We start from the raw sequence: 16,810 nt of genomic DNA, 5'->3' as shown, positions 1-16,810 counted from the left end.
GGATGTATTGAATACCTCAATAACACTGCCACCACTTTCTCTCCTGGCTTGGCTCTGCTGTGTTTGCATACCTGCTTACTCATCATTGCTGATGCTGAAGTTGAAGGCTGTTTGCATTGCAATACATCACCTTGTCATGCCTGAGCACAGCCATTGTTTTTGTTGAACTGAACTCCTCATAGAATTTGTTCTGAACATTGTGGGTTTTTTTTTTATTTGCTCTGCACAAAAGAACACATTGTTTTTCTTTTAAATAGAGTTTGCAAAATATGTTTTTCAGAGGATCAGGCTTTTTAAAACTAAGGATAGACACAAAAAGCTGGAGTAACTCAGCGGGTCTGACAGTGTCTCTGGAGAAAAGGAATAGGTGACATTTTGGGTCGAGACCCTTCTTCAGACACTATGGAATGGTTTACTTGAGAATTAGGGATTGATTCCTCTAATTATTTCTACAATCGTTTTGCGATGTGACAAGACACTGGTCCAGCACATTTCAGGCACATTTCAGGCGAGCCTATTCCAATAAACCATCTCTTCTTCTCCATTATCCCATGAATCAGTTCCTGTTCTGCCCACACCAAACTTTGAGCCCTGCAATTGCCTCTCAAATCCTATTTATCCTTTGGCAATTTCCATGCATTTCAAGTAACAATCTGCAGTTTATCACCCTTTTACCCTTTTTTGGGTGCCAAAAAAACATCGTTTTTGCATCCAAAATCCACCTGATTTTACTTGATCTATCATGATATTATATTAAGAAGATTCTAGACACCTACAAAGAAAGGTAGAGAATCAGCAGAAGCTAAAACAAATTGTTGGAAGACTCAGTGGGTCAGGCAGCATCTGTGAAGGCAAAGGTCCGGTCAAGATGTCAGTTTGAGACCCTGCATTAGATTGCTTCTTTTGCTCCAGGCTCCCTCATCTGCAGTCTCTTGTATCTTCATTAACCGTATCTGTCTCAACAACCATAAAGCAGTAGATGGAATTTGGAGAGGTCTAATTAGGAGGAACAAACTGTTTACAAAAGTAATGGAGCACCAAACCTTAGAAAAGTATGATGGATTGCATATCGCTCATTAATCAGCAATATTAACTTTCTGCCTAGACAAGAGTATTGTTGTAGCAAAGTGTATATTAATTGTAAGTTAAAATGTTTTGTTTTGGGGCACTGAGGCACTGCCTTCACTTTCTGCATGGGTGTGCTTTAATCATCAATTAGGGCAAACTTTCTTGTTCATTAATGATCTAATAGTTCTCGCATTTCTTGGAAAGAATTGGTATCGAGGGGGTTGTTAAGAATATTGTAAAAGTAATGTTATTCTCCAATCTATTTTCATATTTTGTCATTAGTTTGGAAATGAACTGGAAAACTAATAGTGTGTGGTGCTGACAACCATGAAAATGCTAATCATTCAATATCTTATAATTGTCCTTTAATTAATTTAACTATATTTGTAATACAAAATAAGGTCTGAGCTACAACACATAAACAGGCCCACCGACCCAACTCATCCATGCCGACCAAGCTGCCTACCCAAGTTAATCCCATTTGCCAGCATTTTATTGCTATAAACCTTTTCTCTCCAAGTACAAGTAATTTAAAAGTTATAATTTCACCTACTTCTCCCACTTCCTCTGACAGTTTTTTCATTCACCCACTGTCCTTACATGAAAAACCTGTCCCTCAGTTCTCCTGTAAATCTCCCCCCCCCCCCCCCCCCCCCCATCTTAACACTATGCACTATAATTTTAGATTTCCTCACCTTAGGAGACCATTTCAACTGTTGTTACCTTTGAACTGAGTCACAAAGTCACGTCTTTATTCATCAAGAGATACAGAGAGTCTCTTGGAGATCCTCTTGGTAGAATTTCTCGACTCAAAGTACATTAAATTTTTATATTTGTAAAATAACAGCAGGTAATTCAGCATAATGTCAACAGCTACAATTATATTATTTACTCCGATATTTTGGGTCTGACAAAAGAGTTCAATTGAATTACACATTTTCAATGCAGCTGACAAGACTCTCTGAATGTTCCAACACCTTTGTTAGTTGAAAGCTAATCAAATGGATGGTCTAAAAGCTTCTGAGGACAGGGAATCCAGATGCCCTTTATTAGTGTTGTGAGGGATGACTCTCTTGAGTACACAAATTCACCAATTATTGAGAGACGGTCAAATATTTCTATGACCATGCTTGATGTGCAGTGACAAAATTAGTCTGGTCTGGGCCTTTCCTTCATCTCTATCACAATGGCATGAAATAGATGAAGCTGAAGATTTCTGATTTGATGTTGGCTTATGCGTGGCTGATACGTACAGGAACGGACAGATTGTCTGTTTGCACTGTACATTAGAACAAATATTCTGATGACTTTTTTTGTTTTGAATTAATGGCTGCTGCTACCACATAATTTTATAATCCCTGAGTAATCCCTAACAAACAATTATCTACCCCTATCTATGTCCCTCATGATTTTATAAATCTCTTCAAGGTCACTCCTCGGCCTGCATTCCTCCAGGGAAAAGTAGTCCCAGCATATTTAATTTCTCTTTATATCTCTAGCTTTCCAATCCTGGCAACATCCTCATGAATCTTTTCTACATCCTCTCTAGATTAATTACATCCTTCCTTTAGCACGGTGACCAGGGCTGCACACAACACTGCGAGTGTCATCGCGCCAATATCTTGTACGGCTGTAACATGATGTCCCAATTATTGTGCTTTGTGCTCTAACCGATGATGGCAAGAGTGTGTTATGCCTTTTTCACCAGCCTGTCTAACTATATCACCACTTTCCGCAAACAATGTAGTTATATCCTCAGCCTCTCTGTTCTACAACACTCCCCTGGAGTTCTGCCTTTCTCTGTGTAAGTAGCCACTCTACAGTCTTCCGGCATGTGGCTAATGAAAATACAAACATTTCTCCCATTACCCCAGCAATTTCTTCTGTTGCTTCCCACAACATCCTAGGATAAACTTGATCATGCTGTGGATATTTATCGCTTTTATGTGCTTCAGGACCACCAACAGTGGTCTCGACTACCTCCAGCAGCTCTCTTGTGATGTACCTGCTTCAACTACCTCCTCCAGCAGCTCTCTTGTGATGTCAATATATTTCAGGATAACACGGTTCTCCTCCCTGAACTCTCAAGCTTCCACAACCTTCAGCACAATAAATAAAGATAAGTATTAATTTAGGACTTAGCCCATCTCCCATGACTTCCCTCATAGATAACCACACTGATCGTTAAGGAGATCTATTCTCTCCCCAGTTACCTTTGTGATCTTAGTGTACTTAGAATCTTTAAAGATTTTCTGTACCTTATCTGCAAGGATATTTCATGTCTCCCTTTTGCCCTCTTGATTTCCTTCTTAAGTGTACTCCTACATTCACTATATTTCTCAAGGGACTTACTTGATCTCAGCTGCTGATACTTGACCTATGCCTTCTTTTCCCTGAACAAAGCCTCAATATCCCTCCTAAACCAGCTCACTTGTCCTTCACTCGAACAGGAGCATGCTTTTCCTGAACTCTCCCTATCTCACTTTCAAAAGCCTCCTGTTTCTCTTTACCTCCTAACAGCCTTTCCCAATCAACGTTTCAAGTTTCAGTCTAATGCCATCAAAGTATATAACTATATGTTTCAAAGGTATATCAGTAAAATTGAAGATTGTTATGTTCTTATGGTTTTGGCACTTTAATTGTTTGGTTTATTATTCGTATTCTTCTAAATGTGGTCCAATGTTGTAGCTTCATTCCTTAAATCATATTATAAAGACACAAAAGGAAGCCATTCAGCCCATTCCTAATCAGCCTGTCATGGCCATGCTTGCTACCAGCCATTTTGATTGTTTTTCCCATGAGCCTATATTAAGGAGAGATTTACAGTAATTAGTAAACCTATTACTATGTCTTTGTGATAGAGTCATAGAGTCATACAGCATGGCAACAGGCCTTTCCGCCCAACGCCCACACCGACCATCATGTCCCATCTACACTAGTCCCATCTGACTGCATTTGGCCCATATCCCTCTAAACCTATCCTATCCATGTACCTCTTAAATGCTTCTTAAATGTTGCGATAGTACCTGCCTCAACTATCTCCTCCAGCAGCTCGTTCCATACACCCACCACCCTTTGTGTAAAAAAGTTACCCCTCGGGTTCTTATTAAATCTTTCCCCCCTCACCTTAAACCTATGCCCTCTGTTGGGTTCTTCATTCCCATACTCTGGGCAAGTAACTCTATGCGTTTACCCAATCTATTGCTCAATTGCATGTTTACCTGATGAGGGAGGAAATCAAAGCACCCAGGAGAATACATACGTGGTCACTGAGAAACACATACACTCTGCGCAGACGAGATGTCAGGATCAAACGTGGGTCCCTGGAACTATGAGGCACAGTACCAACTGCTACAGCATGTTACTAATTCACCAGAATCACTAATTCCTTCACCACAATATCTCAAAAATAGATAACTCTCTGCTTGTCAAAGAAAATTATAATTAGTAACACAGCTAGCATTTTACTTCAGTCTTCTCTGGGAATCTTAAGCCTTTTGTATTCTTTGATCAAAGAAAGAACATTTGAAGACACTCTTATCGTCATGGACAAGCCAGTGAGGGTGAGACTTTTCCATCAAGTTTTGTTCTGCTGAAGGTTGTTTTTCCTGAGACACTGAGCTCATTGAAATTTAAGGTCACAAATGGACGTGGTTTGCAGAAATCCAATCTGCAAACCTCCAGATCCTCAGACGTGATAGTAATGGCTGAATGAGATGCATGCCATGGGAATATATACATAGAATATATTTCTGATGTTGCTATTTGTTCAAGATAACTCATCAGTGATCATTTTTTGTTCTTAATCTAATCAATGCAGCACAATTGTAGACAAAAATCAAAAACTGCAGGAGACAACATGTCAATAGACAATAGACAATAGACAATAGGTGCAGGAGTAGGCCATTCAGCCCTTCGAGCCAGCACCGCCATTCAATGCGATCATGGCTGATCACTATCAATCAGTACCCCGTTCCTGCCTTCTCCCCATACCCCCTCACTCCGCTATCCTTAAGAGCTCTATCCAGCTCTCTCTTGAAAGCATCCAACGAACTGGCCTCCACTGCCTTCTGAGGCAGAGAATTCCACACCTTCACCACCCTCTGACTGAAAAAGTTCTTCCTCATCTCCGTTCTAAATGGCCTACCCCTTATTCTCAAACTGTGGCCCCTTGTTCTGGACTCCCCCAACATTGGGAACATGTTATCTGCCTCTAATGTGTCCAATCCCCTAATTATCTTATATGTTTCAATAAGATCCCCCCTCATCCTTCTAAATTCCAGTGTATACAAGCCCAATCGCTCCAGCCTTTCAACATACGACAGTCCCGCCATTCCGGGAATTAATCTAGTGAACCTACGCTGCACGCCCTCCATAGCAAGAATATCCTTCCTCAAATTTGGAGACCAAAACTGCACACAGTACTCCAGGTGCGGTCTCACCAGGGCCCGGTACAACTGTAGAAGGACCTCTTTGCTCCTATACTCAACTCCTCTTGTTACGAAGGCCAACATTCCATTGGCTTTCTTCACTGCCTGCTGAACCTGCATGCTTCCTTTCATTGACTGATGCACTAGGACACCCAGATCTCGTTGAACTCCCCCTCCTCCTAACTTGACACCATTCAGATAATAATCTGCCTTTCTATTCTTACTTCCAAAGTGAATAACCTCACACTTATCTACATTAAACTGCATCTGCCATGTATCCGCCCACTCACACAACCTGTCCAGGTCACCCTGCAGCCTTATTGCATCTTCCTCACAATTCACACTACCCCCCAACTTAGTATCATCTGCAAATTTGCTAATGGTACTTTTAATCCCTCCGTCTAAGTCATTAATGTATATCGTAAATAGCTGGGGTCCCAGCACCGAACCTTGCGGTACCCCACTGGTCACTACCTGCCATTCCGAAAGGGACCCATTTATCCCCACTCTTTGCTTTCTGTCTGTTAACCAATTTTCTATCCATGTCAGTACCCTACCCCCAATACCATGTGCCCTAATTTTGCCCACTAATCTCCTATGTGGGACCTTGTCGAAGGCTTTCTGAAAGTCGAGGTACACCACATCCACTGACTCTCCCTTGTCAATTTTCCTAGTTACATCCTCAAAAAATTCCAGTAGATTTGTCAAGCATGATTTCCCCTTCGTAAATCCATGCTGACTCGGAACGATCCCGTTACTGCTATCCAAATGCTCAGCAATTTCGTCTTTTATAATTGACTCCAGCATTTTCCCCACCACTGATGTCAGACTAACTGGTCTATAATTACCCGTTTTCTCTCTCCCTCCTTTCTTAAAAAGTGGGATAACATTTGCTATCCTCCAATCCACAGGAACTGATCCTGAATCTATAGAACATTGAAAAATGATCTCCAATGCTTCCACTATTTCTAGAGCCACCTCCTTAAGTACTCTGGGATGCAGACCATCAGGCCCTGGGGATTTATCAGCCTTCAGTCCCATCAGTCTACCCAAAACCATTTCCTGCCTAATGTGGATTTCCTTCAGTTCCTCCATCACCCTAGGTTCTCCAGCCCCTAGAACATTTGGGAGATTGTGTGTATCTTCCTCAGTGAAGACAGATCCAAAGTAACGGTTTAACTCGTCTGCCATTTCTTTGTTCCCCATAATAAATTCCCCTGCTTCTGTCTTCAAGGGACCCACATTTGCCTTGACTATTTTTTTCCTCTTCACGTACCTAAAAAAACTTTTGCTATCCTCCTTTATATTATTGGCTAGTTTACCCTCGTACCTCATCTTTTCTCCTCGTATTGCCTTTTTAGTTAACTTTTGTTGCTCTTTAAAAGAGTCCCAATCCTCTGTCTTCCCACTCTTCTTTGCTATGTTATACTTCCTCTCCTTAATTTTTATGCTGTCCCTGACTTCCCTTCTATGTCTTGTGGACATAGAAGCAAAGTTAATGTTTCCAAATGAAGAATCATTTCTGTTTCATGCCAATACCTCCAATGGGTCTGTCCTGCCAATAGGAAGGAAGGAAATGTGATGGGGGACTGGGGCATTCGGAAAGAATGATTCTATGGCGACAACTGTTACTAGTCTGTTTGAAAGCAGTCTAAATTTAGGCGCTCGACCTGACATGTTTGTGAGGAGAACTTTGTTTGGTTGAATTTCTTGTTTCTAAATTTACATTCTAGGGTGGTTCTGGATGATTCATTTGATTTTATTCATTCTCTGTTTCATCGTAGTGGTTATGGTACAACTGAGTGGCTTGCTAGGCAATTTAAAATTAATCAAATTAGTAGGTCTGGAGTCACATATAAACCAGACAGGCAAATTTTCATACATGAAGTGGATGTTTTTTATTTCCATTTACTTGGAAGCATCTTTGTTTCAATTATCCTTCTACTTAGACCATAACTTATCTTCGAGTTGAAAGCGAAATCCTTGCAACACCTCCATTTTTTTGCGTCTCACTTTAAATGTGGCTCCTTGATCAGCCTTCGATGGAAACAGCTTTGCTCTATTTGCCACAGTAAAGCAATTTTTCACAAGTGTAATTCTCAAATCTCCTGTCAAACTTCTTTGCTGTAAGGAGAGCAACAGTGCCTTCTGTTGTGAGATCCATTCTTGTAAATCTTTCTCTCTCTTATACCTTTACGTCCGACCACAATTATTTGCAATCTTTATTTGTTTTACCCTTTTGATTCTCATAACTGCCAGAACTGCATGCTTCTCACAATCAAAACAGTGTATTGCTTTTAGAAAATTATTGCTGTGTACCTGGCAGCAGATGTCATGAACAGGCTGGGTGATGTGTTATTTAATCCTATTTTGTGTAAATGTAACATGAAAGATAAAATATGTCAATTAGCATAATGACAGGCCGCCTCATTGAAGGTTATTTTATTCATACAATAAACTCGCTGAGAAATATTAGCAATGTCAATTTTTTTAAACCTTGACAGCACTTCTGAGACATCTCAGATAGATATGATGTTGCCATGATTAATGCATATCTATCCTTGAATTGTTGTTTATATTCGTCTTTTGAGTTTGAGTGTTAACAATTCAAGTGCATGTCTCATGGTAAAAATGTGGTTCACCATGTTAAGGTAAGACCACTAAGACCACAGGACATTAAGACCACAGGACGTCATTGAAAGAAATAGATCAGGGTTTCGTTTTCCCAAGGTGATAAGTGAGAGAAATAGAATGTGTGACCAAGTACAAAACTAATATTCCAAACCAGTGTGAACTGATAACATTAAGAAACAACATCAGCAGCTCTTGGTTGCAACAACCACTTTGTACAGTCCTTCCAAAAGATTGCCACTTGCTGATTCTCAGCTGTTCACAAATCACTTTTTGTTTGGTTGGCTAGTTGGAATTGTGTTCCATGAAGCATTAGTTAGGCAAAAATGAAACGCTAAACATGTGTTCATGACTTCTTCATTGCCTTGCTCTGTGTATCTGTCATCCAACACAAACTAATCGTACGAGGAGTGATATAACTGATTGTTTCATATTCGTATATTAGCGCATTTAATTAATCGGCATATTAAACGTTAACACCAATTCTTTATCCTGTCCAAACTAAAATATTGTCTGCAAAGTGCTTCAAAATAAACTACCTATATCAATCTGTTTTTGCTAGTTCTTATTGAGAGGAGGCTTGAAACAATGTTTAAGCAAGCGATCTTTATATAAAAAAGACTCGAGTTTGAAAATACAAATACTTTCCTCACATTATTGAAAAAGGTTGAACACCTATTGTGTTTGCATTGAAGGACGAACATTCATGGTGCCTCTGGCCAAGGAATGAGTGTATTAAAAATAGAACAAACAGGACATGTCCAAAACAGATAATGCTATCTATTAAATTAATTTATAAAACATATCCTGTTGTACCTATCACATGAAGTGAAAACCTAATGAAATTGCAGATGTCAGTGCTTTAGTTATTGAAAAACAGTTTGATATAAAAATTATATTACAATGTTGTGATAGAATTTTCTATTAAAATATTTATACATTGTGTGATTCTTCATTCCCCTTGTCATTAAGTAATATATTACTCAATTTATTTTCCTTTACAGCTAGACCAGATCCAAAAACATTCTTGGTATATGTAAGTACAACTATTAGTTTGGCTACATTTATTAGCATCTTTATTTGTTTCTGTCTCTTTTTTTCTTCTGGCAAATACAACCTGTTAGATTTTCCTAATCTCTCACAAATCATCTGTGACATTGCTGGTATATTAAAGTCTAATGGAATAATATAGCTTGGCAATATGGCAGGCTTGGAACTTAAAACATGGACTTCATTTTTTTTGATTTTCAGTTTTCTTGGACATGTTTGACACATGAGAGTTTTGCCTGCAAAATCATTAAAATAAGAAAATATGGCTTTCCTAATAGGTCAGCAAATAACCTCAAACCCTAACATGAAACAAAGGCATTACTGTCAATCAGGATCGTAGAATACATTGCTAGTCTGAACTAGGTTGTTCAGTCTCAGATGGATCACATAATGGGAATTCATTTGATGATATTGCTCTCATCCCAGACTAAAAATCAGTTACACATACCAGAATGTTTACTTGTCAGCAAGCGAGGACTGGGTTGGATTATGCTTAGATATTGTTGAAGAACCTGCTACCACTCATTACCTAGACTTGTACAGAATATGAATGATCAGCAGGCAGGTACCTGTAACCAATCATAAGTTCGATGTCTTCAGGAGATGTGTCAAATTGCACATGTAATCTGTGTAGTTTAATTGCCCTGTGGATTAGCTGTCAATTTCTATGGAATGCTCTCAGATTTTAAATGTTATTTCGCTCAACCTTACCTTCCTCCTTCGATGACCGTGTTATAGGAAAGATCCTGTCAAGCTTGAAAGGGTTCAGAGAAGATTCACGAGGATGTTGCCAGGACTAGAGGGTGTGAGCTAAAGGGAGAGGTTGACTAGGCTGGGTCTCTATTCCTTGAAGCGCAGGAGGATGAGGGGTGATCTTATAGAGGTGTATAAAATCATGAGAGAAATTGATCGGGTAGATGCAGAATCTCTTGCCCAGAGTAGAGGAATTGAGGACCAGAGGACATAGGTTCAAGGTGAAGGGGAAAAGATTTAATAGGAATCTGAGGGGTAACTTTTTCACACAAAGGGTGGTGGGTGTATGGAACAAGTTGCCAGAGGAGGTAGTTGAGGCTGGGACTATCCCAATGTTTAAAACACAGTTAGACAGGTACATGGACAGGACACGTTTGGAAGGTTATGGACCAAGTTCAGGCCAGTGGGACTAGTGTAGTTGGGACATGTTGACCGGTGTGGGTAAATTTGGGCTGAAGGGCCTGTTTCCACACTGTATCACTCAAAGACTTTGTAAGACAAATAATGTAATCTATGTACTGATATTGCCTTAATAGTCTATATGCTGTTATTACTTAATAGTCTATGTACTGCTGCTGGTGTTGTTAGTGCCAATGCCTGAACTGTGCACCTGGACATTAGATATGGGTGTTTCCGTTAATAAGGGTACCAACCTGTGGCATGGCTGGCCAAATTTGAAAGTTATTAAATCATAATGAAATAACACAGCATTAAAAATGGGCCTCCTTATGATTCTTTTGAGCTAATTTGTGATCAGAATCGACCAAAATTTAATACTTCTAAAATCTGGAAAAAAAAGAGATATTTTTTATTTACTAGCACCCTCCCCTCCCCCACTTCCCCCTCCCCATTCCCCTCCCCCCCCACTCACCCATTCACCCAATCACCCACTCCATCCCCCCTCAACCCCCCTTATCCCCCCTCCTCCCCTCACCCACATCCACTCCATCCCCCCTCAACTCCCCTTAAAACTCCCCCAAACCTCTCCTGCATGGTCTAGCACCCTCCCCTCCCCCACTCACCCAATCACCCACTCCATCCCCCTCAATCCCCCTTATCCCCCCTCCTCCCCCCCTCCACTATTAGGGGCTCTCCGGCGGCGCCACTATTCCCGCCCCGCAGTTCCTCTCTTCATTGGGGGGCGGGAACCTCCCCCTCTGCCTCCTTCGGCTCCCGCCTCTTCTGCTCCACTCCCCCATCCCTCATTGGCCGCCGCTCCCATCACGCGTGCGGGTGCCGTTCCCCCCCTTCCGGTCCCGCCTCTTCCGCTCTGCTCACCCCCCTCATTAGCCGCCACTTCCGTCACTTGGGCGGGTCCTGCCCCCTCCGAGCTCCCAACTGCGTACGCCCGGATCCGGCAGCTATCTTCTTTGACCTTCCATTGTGACGTTGAAAACAGAGGTAGGCGCGGCTGACGGGCACAGCAAGTGGAAAAGGGATTTATTAAAGTTTAAAATGTCAATAACTTTTAAAATATAACAACAATTTGAACGTAACCTGCTACTGCACACCTCAGAGCAATGGTGAATAAGGTGAGCCTAGAATTGTTGCGCTATCATATACCGTTTTGGCTGTATTTCGGGAACAAATATATATATATATACAAACAAACAAACATACAAGAAAAGTTTTAGTGATATACATCTATAGATATAGATAGATAAGACATAAAAGACAAATGGGACACTGTCTATTAATACTAATTTCCAAGCTCCCCTACAAAATTCCGGCACATAACCCACCACGAGGCCCATAGTTCACGTCAGGGTCATTATAATCGCGTTGTTTGAAATTTTATTTAATCGCGACGAGTGCAAAAAAAACCAGTTATAGTATTGACGATGTTACGCAACGGGAGGGACTACAGAATGAGACATCGATAAAATAAGTCAGCAATCTAGATTTTTATTTCAGGATTTTAAGTTCTATTCATTATTACGTATTTCAACGGAAAGCTTAAACGCAAAATATAAACAATAAAAAAGAAACAAATATTACAAAAAGGTTACTCTGCTTTTAATTCACACATTTCACACGTGACCAAATGGACACTGCTACTCATGTTCTGCTGCAAAAACTTGGGGCATCAGAAAACCATCTAATCGGGTGATAAATGGTAAAAATCATAAGCTTAGTCAGAATTTGGCTTATGTAGAGTTATTTAATTGCAAAATTAATGTAATCTTTCTGGTATAAATTAGCCTAAGGATTTGATGAAATCCTGCTTGAAAAATGTCACAAAAAAAGGCAAGAAAATACAGGGACATATCTGATATTTTTCTTTGTAAAAACAGATTTACTTATTTTTGCTTCATCTCATTATTTTGACTGTACACCATGATCTATACTACTTAAAACACAGGATATGAAACAATGGGAATATTACATAAAAAACTGGAAAATAACCTGGAAGTTTGGAGACCTTCAGTTTCACTACTGAGTGCTGTATTTACGGAAACACCCATATATGAAAGGGTTGCACAAGCTAATTCCTCTACCTTACCTCACTCCTTGCTATTCCAAGATAACACTGGGAACTAAGAACTTAAGAATTTATTTTTAGACTGCATGTTCCATTTGGGCCAGACAGTAACAAAACACTTAACAAAAAACATTTTTAACAGTCCTGAATCCTGAGCATGAATGAATCAGATCGTAATCTATTCTGAAGATATTTAAAGCGATAGGAAAAGATTTATGTGTGGGGATGACAGCCAGTGCTATTTGAGTCAATGGGCAGGGCAATTTACCTACAGATATGAGATAAATCATGACCTGCTTGTGATTTTCTTCTTCATTATGAAATTTTAAGTCAAACTACCATAGCTAGTTAAAAATTAATTCCACTTGCTAAGAACTTTATGCTAATTTATAGCATTGGAATTTTGGGTTTTTATGTTCTTACAGTGGGGGTAAGAATGAACCTGAACCAGAGCAGCCTGTTGCAAGAAAGGTACAGATCCGCTCACTGCCGTCACTGGAGGACATCGACCCTGATGTCTTGGACAGCATGCACTCACTGGGTTGTTTTAGAGATAAAAACAAGCTAATGCAAGATTTGGTGTCAGAAGAGTAAGTATCGTTTTGTTTTCTTGATAGTATTAATGCATCGTGCTGGTTTTATATTTGTTACACTAACTACCTTTGGCTCACATTAATTGCCGAATTAGTCCATTTGCCGATTCAGCAAGTACTTTTTACTGGCGGCCGTTGAATGGGAATGCTCTGAGGAATGGAATTGGGATGGGAAAGGGAACAGCCCAGATGTTTAAATAGTCTATCATACTTTGGATTAAAGAGCTTGATTTTCTTGATAAGATGCACTAAACCCAAGCAAGATGCTTGTGAATATCACAGACACATCCTGGCATAGTGCTAAATTAACATGGTATTTGTAGGGCAACGCTGATTAGAATAATTCAGTGGCAACACAGTGGTGCAGCTAGTTGAGCTGTTCTCTCACAGCTACAGTTCAATCCAAACCTCCGATGCTGTCGGTTGGAGTTTGCACATTCTTCCTGTGAACTCATGGGATTTAGGCCACAAGACACAGAATTAGGTCATTCGGCCCATCGATCCTGTTCCGCCATTCGATCATGGCTGATCTATTTTTCCCTCACAACCGCATTCTCCTTTCTTCTCCCCGTAACCTTTGACGTCCTTACTTATCAAGAATCGATCAATTCCGTTTTAAAATACCCATTGATTTGGCTCGATCCCTGTCTGTGGCAATGAATTCCACAGATTCACCACCCTCTAGGCTAAATAAATTCCTTCTCATCTCCATTCTAAAGGTACATTCTTTTATTCTGAAGCTGTGACTCTGGTCCTAGACTCTCCCACTAGTGGAAACATCCTCTCCACATCCACTCTTTATAGGCCTTTCATTATTCGCCAGGTTTCAATGAGATACCCTTTCATCCTTTTAAACTCCAGCGAATACAAGCCCAGAACCATCAAATGCTCCTCATACATTAACCCAATTATCCCCGGGATCATTCTCATAAACCTCCTATGAACCCTCTCCAATACGAACACATTCTTCCTCCAGTATGGGGCCCAAAGCTGCCCACAATATTCCAAACATGACCCAACCAGTGCCTAATAAAGCCTCAGCAACACATCCTTGCTTTTATATTCTAGTCCTCTTGAAATTAATGTTTAGATTGCATTCACCTTCCTCATCAATGTGCTGGTTGATGGGTTAATCGGCTATTGCGAATTGCCCCAAGTGTAAAGGTGAACGATGAATCTGAGGAAATTGATGGCAATGTGGGGAGAAAAAAATATGATTAGTATAGAATATGGTAAATGAGTACTTGATGGTCTGCACAGACTCATTCGGACATTTCCATGCTGTGCCAATCTACCAAGCAATCTTTACATAGTGGAAACATAGGAGGCAGATACACTCCGAACTGCACATCATACCCATATATATGCTTGAATTGCTATCTTGAAGCTTATTCCCCTTGCACTAAAACCCACTTCACCAAGCCAACCTGATTTCTATTCATGTCTTCAACTTGTTTTCCTTCATGGAAGGAATGATTTAGTGTAGAATATACAGTCTGCAGAATAGACACCAGATTCACCGCGGCATCAGAACTATTCGATTTAAGGAAAGGAATTGAGGGTGAAAATCGGCTATATTTTTTACATTGAGAAGCCAATAATGAAATGATTACCAGTGAGCATCTAATCTCCAACAGGCATAAATCTGCACACAAACACATCTCTTGCCAAATCCCTTAGATCTTTGCAACCTAGAGCGGTTTAATATACTGGTCATTTTATTTGTCACAGTGGTGAAATCCACATGCATAGTTAATATTAAAATTCATAGGCCTCTATTGTGACTGCAATTTAATATATTGCTCAAGACATCCAGTAGTCAAAGTGCTGTGAAATATTAATTGTTCTGGTGATTTTGACATTATTCCATCCTTTTGCTCTGTGAACAGAAAAACACACATTTTTAAAAGATTGTGTTGTTAGGGGAGGTTGACTGGAGAACTAAATAAATATGCTTTTAATTTTAAAGCCTTTCAGACAGTAACGGTAGAATTTAATTCTGAGTAAATTAAATATAATGTAGGTCCATTTCAAACACAGAAAACTTGAACAGAACATTCTGAATGCATCCCACATTCGTCATCTCAAGCATGGGACAATTACTAACCAGCACAGTGGTCGGCCAGCCCTTTATTGTGCCTTTTAATGGCCCATTATTTCACTGTTTAAAATTTCACGGTGTGCACATGTGGCAGTGCATTTAAAAAAAATCCATTTCTATTTTATCACGCAGTATGAAAGTTCTATTTTCATCCTAAATATGGCAATTTGCAGAAAGAATAATGCAGTGATTTTTGCAATGACACGCGGTCACTAAGTGTATTCATCTAGTATAATCTTGGTGATTTGTGAAGTATATGTAAAAACTGTCAGATATCATTACCTGAACATAATTGAATTGCTACAATTCCGTCGATTAAAGAGATTTACAGTATTCAACCCTTCCGAGATTATTACGTTTCAACATACCCCCTGACAAGACAATTTCTATCCAAATAAAACATACTCATGGGTGTGGCTGGTTCTCACTGTGCACAAATGCATTCTGTCTCTCTATCCATCTCTCCCATCCTGCCATACCTTCGCTCCCTTATTCTTCCTCTCATTTCCTCTTTCCCTCTCTCGTTTCATTTCTCTTTCTCCCTCTCTCCCCTGAGCTCTCCCCCTCGTTTCTGTTGTGTTTCCTCGATGAAATGGAATGGATCAATTTGAGCATGCGAATCATTTGTGGGATCTCAATGCTCCAAATGTTAACACAACTTATATGGAAGGGGTGTTTGTAATTGAGCGGGCAAGAAAAACAGCAGAACAGATTTCGGAAATATGTGTAGGAAGGAACTGCAGATGCTGGTTTATATCGAAGATCAACACAAAATGGAGTAACACAGTGAGACAGGCAGCATCTCAGAAGAAAAAAAATAGGTGACATTTCGGGTCTAGATCCTTCTTCAGACTGATAGTCAGGGGAGAGGGAAACTGGAGATATGAAAATGTACAGAACAAATCAGAGCAGGCATCAATGGCCAAGGTGCCCACAATGATCCATTGTTGGCTGTGGAGGAGGTGATAATGAAGGGATATGAACTGTGAAACTAGCAAGATGACGAGGGTGGGGGAGGGGTGGAGAGAGAGGGAATGCAAGGTCTACTTGAAATTAGAGAAATCAATATACATACCGCTGGCTGTAAACTGACCAAGGGAAATATGAGGTGCTGTTTCTCCAATTTGCACGTAGGACGTCACTCTGACAGTGGAGGAGGCCCAGGATAGAAAGGTCAGTATAGGAATGTGAAGGGGAGTTAAAATATTTGGCAACCTGGAGATTACGTAGGAAATATGTACTCAGGAAATTGTCTGCAGACAGACAAACAATCTTTCAGGTTATTAACATTTCATCAGAATCCTAGAAGAGATTTCACAATTTGTAAGCAAGTATGTGACACTGGTGACAAAGGAGGACAAAGTGGTGAAGGACACAATGGCATGCTTGCTTTCATTGGTCAGGATATTGAGCACATGAGTTGGGATGTCATGTTGCAGATGTACAAATGTTGGTAGGCCACATTTGGAGTGATGTTGTTCTTCTATAGGAAGGATATCCTTAAAGAAAAGGGAGCAAAAAAAACACCTTTTGCTGGGTCTAGAGGATTTGAAAAGTGTGTAAAAACTTCTTGCTCTTTTCCAATAAGTGTAACTGTCGTTCTTGATTTGTGTGAAGACTCGGTGTGTAAAGACTTCTTGCTCTTTTCCAATAAGTGCAACTGGTGTTCTTGGCTTGTGGACATAGCTACTCTTCCACCAAG

At 40.2% G+C, this 16,810-nt stretch overlaps 1 protein-coding gene across 13 annotated transcripts in view; it reads left to right on the top strand.

The window, feature by feature from the left end:
• The window catches only part of LOC144602333 (serine/threonine-protein kinase BRSK2), a 702,099-nt gene that overhangs the window by 589,756 nt on the left and 95,533 nt on the right, over window positions 1-16,810 (top strand). For 7 of the 13 annotated variants that reach the window (XM_078415336.1, XM_078415334.1, XM_078415337.1 and 4 more), the window contains exons 9-10: window positions 9,134-9,165; window positions 12,840-13,004. In XM_078415336.1, the coding sequence (XP_078271462.1) occupies window positions 9,134-9,165; window positions 12,840-13,004 (197 nt within the window). Of the gene's footprint in view, window positions 1-9,133; window positions 9,168-12,823; window positions 13,005-16,810 lie in introns of all 13 variants that reach the window. The other 6 variants (XM_078415328.1, XM_078415333.1, XM_078415331.1 and 3 more) reach the window with 1 other exon arrangement.

This window comes from Rhinoraja longicauda, chromosome 18 (assembly GCF_053455715.1).
Source record: "Rhinoraja longicauda isolate Sanriku21f chromosome 18, sRhiLon1.1, whole genome shotgun sequence".
NCBI classification, from domain to species: Eukaryota; Metazoa; Chordata; class Chondrichthyes; order Rajiformes; family Arhynchobatidae; genus Rhinoraja; species Rhinoraja longicauda.
Note: the sequence above shows the minus strand (reverse complement) of the source record. Positions and strands in the feature narration are given on the sequence as shown.